The sequence below is a fragment of the Macrotis lagotis genome, chromosome X, assembly GCF_037893015.1.
Source record: "Macrotis lagotis isolate mMagLag1 chromosome X, bilby.v1.9.chrom.fasta, whole genome shotgun sequence".
Classification (NCBI taxonomy): Eukaryota; Metazoa; Chordata; class Mammalia; order Peramelemorphia; family Peramelidae; genus Macrotis; species Macrotis lagotis.
In genome coordinates, this window is record NC_133666.1 from 32,092,643 (window position 1) to 32,104,812 (window position 12,170).

At 39.8% G+C, this 12,170-nt stretch overlaps 1 protein-coding gene and 1 non-coding gene across 4 annotated transcripts; both read right to left on the bottom strand.

Annotated features, from left to right (window-relative positions):
- Positions 1-4,308: 4,308 nt before the first annotated feature.
- RBMX (RNA binding motif protein X-linked) lies at positions 4,309-11,962 on the bottom strand. Of its 3 annotated transcripts, none has more exons than XM_074199385.1 (9): positions 11,748-11,960; positions 10,832-10,957; positions 10,499-10,605; positions 9,648-9,828; positions 8,817-8,972; positions 6,434-6,548; positions 6,228-6,353; positions 5,978-6,063; positions 4,309-5,346 (listed from the first exon to the last, which is right to left on the bottom strand). In XM_074199385.1, exons 2-9 carry the CDS (start codon positions 10,938-10,940, stop codon positions 5,042-5,044), a joined length of 1,185 nt encoding a protein of 394 aa, XP_074055486.1. In that variant the 5' UTR covers positions 10,941-10,957; positions 11,748-11,960; the 3' UTR covers positions 4,309-5,041. The 3 variants fall into 3 exon arrangements, with proteins under 3 accessions (XP_074055486.1, XP_074055485.1, XP_074055487.1); XM_074199384.1 differs by having other exon boundaries at positions 11,697-11,960; XM_074199386.1 differs by lacking the exon at positions 8,817-8,972 and having other exon boundaries at positions 11,697-11,962.
- LOC141503810 (small nucleolar RNA SNORD61) lies at positions 10,702-10,774 on the bottom strand. Its single transcript, XR_012473113.1, has one exon. It is a non-coding gene; the product is annotated as a small nucleolar RNA SNORD61 (small nucleolar RNA).
- Positions 11,963-12,170: the final 208 nt, after the last annotated feature.

The following is a 12,170-nucleotide window of genomic DNA, read 5'->3' on the forward strand; positions in this document are numbered from 1 at the left end:
TAAATTTACTTCCAGGATGCTATTTCATGGTCTGCAAACTCCTTCCAGACAAAAGCCACAAGTCATCATCCTCCTTAATGATTCTATTAGCTTCTAAAGCCAAATGACCTTAGTGGCCTATCTTCTGAAAAGCCATTCCAAGTTGGCTTATTGCGTGTACAATACATGGGTACTCCAATTTTTTTCAAATCTAGCAAGATTTACCATACTACTCACTGATATTATGCTATTCTAACTTGTGGGAATTCCTAGTTTTCTTCTAGGCAATAATTCCACATGGATCTGAAAGTGATTGTCTAAGACTGAAAACACAGGTAAGATTGAAGAATTACGTCTTTGACTATCCTTGCCAAGGTCAAAGTAAGTTTGTTCTTTTATACTTTTAATACCTGGGGATAGTTTCACAATAGTTATGATCTGTGTGAAATCAGGTGGTCAGATGAGATTTGGAAGCCTGAGAGGGGTAGAAAAGGATTGCAACTTTCACCCTGAATAGAAAGTCTGCTAAATTCAGGCCTTACTAAAGGACCCTGGCAAAAATATATCTAAAAGAAACCTGATTGCTACAGCCTGGAAGCAGTGCTAAGTTCTCTAACCTTCCTGATATTCAAAAGCTGTTATTTCCAGTATCTCCCCACATTATAGCAGGTGATAGATAAACAAAGATAGACCATGTACTAAATTCTGCTATTAGGAGTGTATATTGAAACAAGACAGTATCCTTTGATTTGCCATTTTAGTGAGAGCTCTGTGGTAGCTTGGCATTCAGTAAATTCACAGGAAACCCTGTAAATCATTATATTCCCCAGAATAAAAGCAAGCAGTACCAATAGGCTAGGAGCTGTGACTGAATCTATCATTTCATAGATATGATACTGGCATATGGAGAACACTTAACAAAGATAAAATATCTTCAACTGGTCATTTTGAACTAGTCTGATTGCATATATATGGTCACTACGTGGCCATATTTCTAATCCAAAGTGGTTTTTTCCCCTTTCCCTTTTATCAAGGGGCTGCCCAAATCAAAGTGAAAACCTGGGTGCAACTCTTCTGCTTTCCATAATTTCTTTCTTGTCTATCTTGAAACTAGACTGAACTGGTTAGCATTCCCTGGAGAGGATGAAAAGCCCAGGCTGAGCTTTTCTCACACCATTAGATGATAGTAGATAAAAATGGTTCAACACTACATTTGCTCCATATTTCAACAGATTTGGTGAAAAATTCAGCACACACCAAATTTCATTGGTCTGGGATAGTGTCTCACAAGGTTGTTTCTGAATTATTTTTTTCTTCACTTTTGCAGCTAGCTCCAATGAAACTAAAATGTGCAGACCCATGAGAAGGGAAGCATTAACAGGAAACCATAACAGAGAAAACATACATTTATTCAACAAACCAAGAATGTACAATATAAACACTTTAATAAAGTGAGATGAAAGGCTCTGAACACAAACATTCCAGCTAGTGATAGCACAGTCACGTTCATTACATTGCTTCATCAGTCACATTTATTATTTTATTATGAACTGGCAAGTTGGTTTCAAATTATCAGTGGTCAACCTAACAGTTTTCCTTTCCTTTACTCCCTCAAATAATTGTGGATCAAAAACTGACCTTTCAAATCAAAAAGTGGAAAAAACTTAGATCCAACTATTTGTTCTGGTTTCCGAAGGTTGTAAGTTATACAATTCTTTACCCTTTACTACATGAACTAGACTTGTTAGTATTCCTTCTATTTTTCTAAAGTCTACCACCACACAAACCCAATCTACTAAAGAAATCAAATACGTTTATATAATATATAAAAAGAATATTAGTGCTTCCCCTCAAAAGCACTATATTAATGCAAGCTACTGTTTCTAAAAAGATGAACCCACCCCACCCCCCAACAAATCAGTAAGTAAAATCTATATATTTCTGTCCCAGGTAGCTACTGAAGCTTCTGGATACAGCCTAAATAGAAGTTATGTCAATATATTTAGAACATAGTTGCAGACAACTTGATAAAGATGAAACCAAAAACTATTATGTAAATAAAGTTTCCTAAATGTAAGCTTAAATTTCGACACTACTGAGCTCTGTGGGAAAGTATCCTACCCCCTATTAATTTCTTTTTTACAGTAACATAGTAAGTGTTTAAGGGAAAGGGAACAAACTGAATTTCATGTAATATGTAACATTTATTGATGAAAAAAAACAAAAACCCACCTCCATGACCTATTTTTGTTAGCAGTTGCCTGTTTCTGCTAGCTTTAACTATCAGATTTCCAATTTTTAGGAAATGTTGGGGGAAGGTTAGAAAAGATTCATTACATAATGTTAACAATTCAAAGGAAACAAAAAAAATCCAACCACTTAATTTAGTTGGGTAGGGAGCTTCAAAAAAATTTAATTTTCAATTTGGGGTTTTTATGGCAAACAAATTTTTACATATGAAATATTGGATTCCATTTATTCAAACCTCAATCCAACCATTCTTGTGTTTTGGAGAAAATTAAATGGCAAATCAATTCCTGTCAATGATGTTACAATTTCACTAATTACAATAACCAGCCTGATTCCCCCCCCAAAAATTCCAACTGGAAGATATTACTGCCCTGCGGGTTATCTTAAAGCAGCTCAACTGACTACTCCCCAACACACAACATTGAACTTTTCAAAAGGGTTAAGGGTTAGAGTAGCCAGCATCAGAACTCTTTGCTCAGTTCATAGGAAATCATCCAAGGCAAAAACTGTAGTGCAACCCCCAAATCAACTTTCAGATCCAACTGACTTCAGTGCAATTTCAGCATCCTGCTTCTGTAGCGACTCTGTAAAATGAAAGAAAGCTTTCAGTCATCATTGCATTTGTTTAATCCTTTAAACAATTAGTGCCTCCTACCTATCTTTACAGGTTATAGTTGAGCCTTTAAGTCATGGTGGCACAATAGAAATTACATTAATAACTCTGGAACTTCTAACATTTTTTTGACATTTTTGACTAATCCCCTTTTCCTCAAGTAATGCCCCTTAGAACTTTAAGCCTAAAATCCTAATAGACCAGAATTTATTTAAGCTTATTGTCAAGAGGACATGAGCTCAAATTCAGGCCTCAGACATTTGAAAAAAAATTTCCATCACAACAGCATAAAGTTTAGGAGACTTATAGCAAATTTTATTTCCTTACCTTATACATTAACTGCTTTTTTCATCTCTAGTAAATAACCGAGACAGCATTTAAATCAGCATTCCTGACAGCAATGATCAACCTGAAAAAATTAAACACAGCATTTATCTCAGAAGTTTTTCAAAGAAAACCAAATTTGCCAGCCTATAACTGCCCTTGATTCCAGAAAGTTTTAAGTCAAGTTCAGATTTGCAGTTTACTATTTCAAGTTTTAAAGTGTTTTAAAGTTTTCAAGTGTTGGCAGATTCACTGATGTGGACTGGCTTAATGGTTAAGTTGCATGGCTTATGGATTTTCATTCCTTTCCAATGGTGGATTGCCATGTTAAATCCATTAAGTTGAATTATTTGTGAAGGAATAGTGCAGTGTAAAGATTGGATTTTTAGTTGGAGGTCTTCAAGTTTACTATATTCAAGAGCATCATTTCAACTTCACGGCTGGACCTGGCTAATGTTGCCTCAGGTTTTGTGTTTTGTTTGTTTTTTTTAGACTACTCTTCCCCATACAGTGGAGTTTCAATGAAACTAAACAAATCAGGCATCCAACTAAATGTTAAGTTTGCAATGACTTCCTTGGAAAAAAAACCAATTTTAAGCCAATTTGTGATGTCTAAGAATTTGGGGGGGGGGGAATTGCAAATGCAGCTGTCTTCATCAAAACATACAGAAAAAAAAGCAACCCTCCCCTCCCCAACCCAAAATGTAATACCTCTATTAAGAGCTGCATTGCAAATGTTTAAGCCTTATACATGCTTTAAAAAAATCCAAGAAGAAAATGGTGTATTTGGAGGCTAACTCTAGTGTTTTCCAAAGGTTATCTAGAAAGCACTTCCATCTGCCATGACGTACAGCCATGTTTCGCTGTACAATGAGGAAGATACTTTGTTCAATTTTGACTTAGACGGAAAAACTAGTTTGCTTTGCTTACCATCTTTGCTGTTTCACAGGCATTTGATGCTTTATATCTGAAGTGGAATGCTGAAAGAGTCACTTGTTTTTAGAAGTCATAAGCCTTTGAGAAGTTGGAGATTAAACTTCTTTGCTTATCTATTTTCTCCTTTGCCTTTGGAATCAAGCTGTTCCTTTAAAAGTGAGACACTACAGAGTTGCAAAAATTTGAAACAGTAAGAGCAAGCATCATTTTGAAGCTTCGTTGTTGGAACTGGTCAAACCTTTTTATTTAGAATTCTGTAGTTGTTTAATACATGTAAAATGACTTTTATTGGGGGGGACGTCTTGCAGATTCACAAGAAAATGGTAGAAAGGCAAAGTATAATCATGACTATCCATTTGAGGTTTCAAAGTTTACTGAAAGATTTTGTTAACTGCATTTTTTCCTCACTAAGCATCTGATATACTGGGAAATCTTGCATAGATTTCAGTTTCCAAAAGAATAAACTGAAATCTTAAGAAGCATAACCCCCCCCACCCTCCAAAACAGCTAACTGGTTTAGAATGATAGGTTTGAACAAGTAGAAGGATCCATTTCCATTTTAGATGGTTGGATGTTTGTGTAAAGTCTTAAAAGAACTGTGTCTCAATTGTCAGGAAATCAGATGGGAAGTAGGCTTTTCAGGGAAAAACTTTTACTTTGCAACTTACAATACTGGTACAGAGCTCAAATGTCACACATTAAACATCTGTTTTTTGGAAAGAAATAAACAAATCTGAAATGAAATTAAACATTGCTTTAACTTGTTCCTTCACAAAAACATAAAAATCATGGAGGGGAACTTAACAGGCAATAAAAAAGAAAGGAAAAACAATTTTGTTTCCTTTTTAGTAGTCCTCTGGTAGTAAAGATAGAACAAGCTCCATTTGCTTTGTTTTTTGAAAGGGGGTTTTGGTCCAAGAAACTTAAAAGTTTTTCTTTTTAATATCTGCTTCTGCCTCCTCCTCTATCAGATCGACTTCCTCCACGGCCACCTCTTGGTGCTCCGCGGCTTGAGCTGCTGTATGAATCACGTGGAGGAGGGTATCCCCTATCCATAGAAGGGGGAAGCCCTCTATCTTGTCGGCCAACACGATCTCCTCGACCACTTGAGTAGATATCACTTCGGCTGCTTGAATAACTTTCTCTGCTTCCACCATATCCATCTCTGCTGTAATCATCATAGCGACTGCTTCCACCATAAGATGGCGGGGGCCCTCGAGCAGGTGGAGCACTACGTGAGTTACCTGCAGGGTCAATGGTCAGGTAATATGGCAACACTATAAATCTTACATATAAACAATAGTTAAATCTGTATTTAAAGAATTCCTGTATTATATGTTTACTTTTTTTGGAATGAAGGTGTAAAATCTGCCACTGCTGGTAATTTATACTGGGGATTGCTCATCTGCTGAAATAGTGAATGGTTTATGTTTGTTTGAGAAAACTGAAGAGTGTATTTCAAGAGGCATCTTTTAAGGACATTCCAGAACAGCTTGTTATTTTACAGTAGAAACTCAGCCATATAGTCCAGTGGTAAGTTGCAACTGTAGACTTTGCTTCATATTGTAATGGTAAATATTTGATCTTGTCAATTAGTTATTTTAAATGGTACTTTCACTGTTGGGGGGAAAACACATAATACTGCCAAATTTAACCCTGAAAGCAAGCAACCCCCTCCCTCCAAGAGCAAGCAAAAAGCCTGAAGATCAACTTCTTAGCAACTTCGAGGCCTTTAAAACTCAAAAAGATCTCAATTTGCCAGTTTACCCCCCAAAAGCAAACAAAATCCCTCAAAAGCAAGCACAGCCTTAAACTGATTCACATGGTCTACAGAAGCACAGATCAACTTAGGAGACCCTCAAACTGAATTCTTACCATAACTCTCATACGAATCTCTGTAGGAACCTCCACTGGGGTGATCTGAATAGTCTCTATCACGACCACCATAGCCATCACGATCACTAAATTTTAACAAGAAACCAAGTATTGAGTATGCTCAGAAATATCACATTTTGTAGTGTCTCAAAAACCTTCATGCAATTTGCCATTAAGGATTAAAATTCCAATAAGACTTGGGTAATATTTGTGTTATTTATGTGTTTCCCCAAGAAACAAAGCACTGTACCTGTAGCCTCTAGATTGATAGTCATCACGTGAACTGGAATGACCATAATCACGGTATGCATAATCTCTTGGAGGTGGAGCATAATCTCTGTTGTCCCGAGAACTTTGATAATCTCTGCTTGAATAGCTAAAACAGAAGGGGACTATTTATTATCTGATTTTCTGTTAACAGAAGCTTTTCAAAAGCTTTTGGGGATTTCCTTTTACCTGTCCTTAGTATTATATCCATCATCTCTTGGTGACATATAAACATCTCTTCTAGATGGCATTGGGTCCCTTCTTGGTGGACCTCCATAGTTATCTCTCCCACGTGACACTGGAGCTTTAAACAAAAAACTTCCTCTAAAACAGTGGCAGTACACCAAACTGACAGCAATATTACATAAATCTTAGGTTGCTTCTAAACTTACATTTTCATTTACTTTTTTCTACTTTAAAAGCCAATTCCACGAAACTTCAATATTCCTAAATAATCGTGATCATACTCTATTATATCATACTCCGTTAAGACTCAGGATTAAAGATATGTGCTAATGCCCAAACAAAATTATCTGCTTCGTTTCTATAAAGGTTACCACATATGCAAGTATATTAAGCAAGCACATATAAGTACGATGTTAATGATTTAATTCTCTTGACTAATCTTGGTCCTTGCAGACCCTGGTTTCCAATCCTGCCAATAAGCAGTAAAGTTAAGTCAGGACTTCTTAACTTCAGTTTCCTCATCTGCATTTTACAGATCAACCTGTGATGTAGAACTTTGAGATCTTATGTGGAGAGCAAGAGACTGTCAAAGACTTGAGAAGCACTGATCAAGTCCTATTTGCCTCAATTTTCTCTATTCTATACCAAAGGAGATGCTTCAAAAGGCAGCTTTCAATTCCTATTATCAAGCAAGATGGGTTCATGACTCTTTAGCATACCAATTCAAGCTACTACATCCAAAAATGATTTTCAAGTTACTAACCATGAAGAGTACACACTGGTGTCCCAATGAGAAAAGCTTCTAAACATGGGGCCAGCAAATTTAGCTAGACTTAAATTTAATTTCTAACAAAAGTCTAGAGCAAACAAACTGGGACAGAATAAGGTTCCCTTTTTTTTAAATTAAATGAATGTCAGAAATGTCACAGTGATAATATTAACTTTGCTTGACAGTCTCAAAAGACAACTGGTCCATTTAAAACCAAGAGTTGCTATTGAGGTTAACATAAAAGGAGAATGTTAACTAGCATTTTAAGAGGGCTCCATCCCTAGGATTTATTTGTCCCTTTATACAAAGGCACAGATGAATACAAAGGGAATCCAACCACTTAAGAATGCAACCTCTGTTAAGAATGGAGTTTGAGGCAGCTAGGTGGCGCAGTGAATAGAGCAACAGCCCTGGAGTCAGGAGGACCTGTATTCAAATTCTATCTCAGACATCTATAATTACTTAACTGTAAGACCTTGGGCAAGTCACTTAATTCCCCTACCTTCCAAAAACCAAAAACAAAAAATTTGAGGTTATCAATTTGTGGCATATGACTATTAGAATATTGCTGTGCTATACAATCTGATGAGCAGAAGGATTTCAGGAAAACCTGGACTTGCGTTAACTTTTACAGTGAAATAAGCAAAACCAGGAGAACATTGTACAGTAACAGCAATACTGTACTATATTCAACTGTGAATGACTTAGCTATTAATAGTAATACAATGTCACCTCCAAAGAATTGATAATCTGAATGCAGATTCAAGTGTATTATTTTTCCACTTGTTATTTCCCTCCCCCCTTCAAGTCTGTCTTCTTTCACAGACTAATGCAGTAATTAAGTTTTGCATGATTGAACATGTATAAGCCATATCAAATTGCTTACTGTCTCAGGGAAATAGGTTTAACATTAAAATGAATGTTAAACATTGTCGTTTCATGTTAATTGGGGAAATTTTTTAAATGGAGGTTTTTAAGGCTATTCACTAATTTTTCCATTAATACTTAGAATGTCTGGCATTGTAGGCAGGCATCTAATTCAAGTCTCATACTTATTGTGGTCAAATGTACAGGATGAGAAAGATGTGACTCAGGCCAATGTGATTCAAAGGGGATGTGGCAGCCAACTGAGATCTTAAGAGGCTATTAATAGATGCACATTGTTCAAGAGCAAAGTCAAAACAAGGATCTATATTGTGTATTAACATGTCAGTGTAATGGTCTTGGTGTTGCCCTATGTGGTAGTCTTTCAAATATTTGATAAATTTTCATATGGAAGATTTGACTGTTTTCTTTGGCTGGAGAGCAAGAACTAGAAACAATGGATGGAAGTTGGAGGCAACCATCTGCTCAATAAGGAAAAACAATTACAGCTATCCAAAAATAGAATATAAGTATTTATCGCTGCTCAAGTCTATCAATATTTTTTGCTTAGGTAGAGAAGATTTAATTAGATGTGTCAAGGTTCCCTTTCTATTCTCAAAATCCTAAGCCAAACTCAAGGACTCGTTTTAAAGTGTCATGCAGACGAATTATTATTTGAATGATACCCCAACTCCATCTGAGTTACTTATCTGAGAAACAAAATTTTACATCTAGGCAACCTATAGAACTGACCTCTTCCTCCCATTCCACTACTGCTGCGCACTGGCCCTGAAGGTGCAGATCTTTTAGGTGGAGGACCCCCACCACTACGTGGTGGTGGGCCTCTTTTTACTGGAAGAGGTCCCCTGGAAGACCCCATGTTGAAGTTAAGAGAATATCCGCTATCGTCTATATTAGGAAAAAAAAAATAGTATTATATCAGTTGACAATGACCATGTTATGATATAGAGCACAAATAAAGTCCAAGGAGTCTGCACTGTCTTTCCACTATAGTACATGGGTCTCAACCACAAAATATCTCTTAAGTTAACAATAAAGAGCTTTCCCTGGGTAGGAGTTTTAGATATGCTTTTTTTAAAATTAATTGAGCCATTTACTTTGCATGCAGTGGTAGAATTCCATTTTGAGGGGATCTTAGTTATTGAAGCCTTATAGCTGTTAAAAGCAGCATGCTTAAGTAAAAAGGGAATGTAGTTTTTAATGGGGTATGAGGGAAGTTTCATAGGACCATAAAAGGAAAATTCTTGTTTCCCTGTGCTGAAATGCTAGTCATTTTTTTCAGCTGTATAAGGTTGATTTATCTTTCTTATCCAAACACTCACACAGATGTGTTATTGAGCCCATCTAAGTTTGAATTGGTTGTGTTTGAAGGGAACTGTTTGTTCACTCTGGACCTTATCAGTTAGATAAGGAACAACTTGCCCAAAAGGAGCATAGTTTAGGCTTTATGTCTATACTTTGAAAGACTGAGTCTTAAACCCAAGTAGAACATTTATGAATTTTACCGCAAATTTTCAGAGTCAAAAATTTTGTCCTGTTCAAAAGCTAGCTTGGAAACTATACCCATGTGTCCTCCTCGTGATGGTGGTCCCCTTGTTCCTCCTCCACTTCCTCCTCTTCCTCCTCCTCTAAGGCCTCTTGGAGGGCCTCTGCTTCTTGGTGGAGGTGGTGGCCCACGCCTACCACCACTTTCGAATGTTGGCTTGGTGGCTTGTTCAACTTTAATTGATTTTCCATCTAGGAGCTAAAAAGAATGGGTTTTAAGTAACACGGCATTTACATTTATGTTAGCTGCACTTTCTGGTGCTATGAAATCAGTATTGGGAGCTAAAGCTGTATCTGCCAGCCCACCATGCTTTCTTAAAAAGAAAAAAAAATATAGCTGCCAAATGGCTGTTGTAACAAGGAATCTGCCCAGAAAACACTCATGCATTTTTTATAGTTCTATCACCTCAATGAGGACCAACTGTATTACTTTAATAGTCTAGTTTGAACATCTATTCAAGCAAGAACCTTTTCTGAGAGCAGCTTCATCAACATTCTCTGCTCTCCACAAGGCTAGAATCCACAACTTTAAACGGAAGTCTCACATATTTTAATTATTTTGGGATCTGAAACAGTTTAGTCACACCTCTCCATTGTGAGGCTAGTTTTACTATGTAGAAAATAGTACAGCCCAGAAACTATATTGGAAATTTGAGTTCTAAGGTCCCAAGGAAAATATACTAGATTTTGCTTGTAAAGAAAGTTTGATAATAAAATTTGTAGCTTTGGTCCTTTTTTATATTTGACAAACTTAAGACAATTGCAGTGCATGTAAAATTCCAAATATCCTGAACTTTATGGAAAGCACAACCTATTTTAAGTAGTAAGTATATAGCATACTTATTAGCATAATTAGTGTACAATCTCACCTTCCCATTCATGTCTCTGGCGGCATCCTTTGCATCTGCAGGACTTTCAAAAGTGATAAAAGCAAAACCCCTGGATTTGCTGGTTTCACGGTCTTTCATCAGTAGCACTACATAAAGGAGGAGAGAAATATGACTTGTTCTAATTTAGCATTAACCAAGACAATTTTGGCCCTTCTCTCCCAACTTTTAGCAGCAAGCTGCAGTAGCTCAGAACTTCTTAGAGGACAACAAAGATCATTACTTTGCTAAGTTCAATGCTATAGAATCCATCATTGCCCAGCCTTCAGGGAGGAGGCAAGGTATGACTGTTCCCCCGGAAAGCCAGCATCTCACCTTCCACTATTCGCCCATATTTCCCGAATACAGCTTCAAGGGCCTTCTCATTTGTCTCCGTATTGAGCCCTCCTACGAAGAGCTTCCCGGGGCGATCTGCTTCGACCATTCTGACTTTGTTATATTCTGTCCACGAAAGAAAACAAAATGGCTAAAGTTAAAAAACCCTTCACAGAAAGTTGCAAAACAGCCCTTCAAAGTTCACAGGCTGAGAGGGAGACAAAGTTGCACTCGCCCCACGTGCCCATTGCCCCGGCTTGTCTTCCCTGGCTTTGATCGGCCCCTCCCCCTCTGCCACCCCAAACTGAGCCGGATTACCAGGCGGGCGGGCCAGGCCGGTCAAGGGCACGCCAAGGACTCGGCCGGCACTGCGCCCAGGCTCCGGCGGGGCTTGCCTCTCTCCTGGGCACTGAAAGGGAGCGCCGAAGCGGGCCGCGGGGCGGGCGGAACGCCCGGGCACCCTCCCTGCCCCACCCTCTCACTCTGGTGAGGCCCGAGCGGGCCCGGCCCGCGCGGGGTCCCGCGTGGTGCTGACACAAAATGGCGGCAGCTCCATGTCGGAACGCCGCGGCAGCTCGCCTCTGCCCGCCGCTCCTCCCCCCCCCTCCTGGCAGGGCCGGGGAGCAGGGAGCGGCCTCCGAGCCCAGAGCGGGCCCTTTCGCCGCGGCAGGGCGCAGCACGCGCACGGAGCCCCGGCCTCCTCCCCGACCCCTCTGAGCGGGCACAGCAGGGCCCTCGGGAGAGGCCTGGCCACCCCCTCCCCCAGCCACTTCCTCCCTCCACCAGCCCCAAGTGCCACCTAAAATGGCGCCCACTCCCTCCATCTTTATAAGTAAAGTGCAGGGCCACCGCCGCCCAAACCAACCTAACTGGGGGGAATGCAGCGAAAGCCTTCCGCTGGGCATCTCCTACGCACCAATTAGGCAAGCGGGGGAAACGAAGCTGCCTTCTCCGCCTTCTTCTACCTTCACCCACTTCAGCTTCCCGCCACCGCCGCCACGCGCTCTACACTAAGCTCGCCTCTGCACGCACGCGTTCTAGCCCCTTGTCTGCAAGGCCCCTGAAGAGCCCCGTAGACAAGAAGAGCACACACACACACACGCAAGTACGCAATGAGAACGAACAAAGGGGCCGGCGAATTTTATAGAGCCCGGGAACGAGGCTAGGGACCCGGATGAGAGCGTAGCGTGAGCGTCGAGGGGCGGGGCTAAGGGCGGCCTCTCTACCCAGCGCCCTCCTCCTCGCCCAATCCCGCTTGCTGGGTCCCAACTTGAATGCCCCCGCCCCGGGCCACCCACTCCTTCCAGCCCCACCCACTCCTCCCAGACCTTCGCGAGCT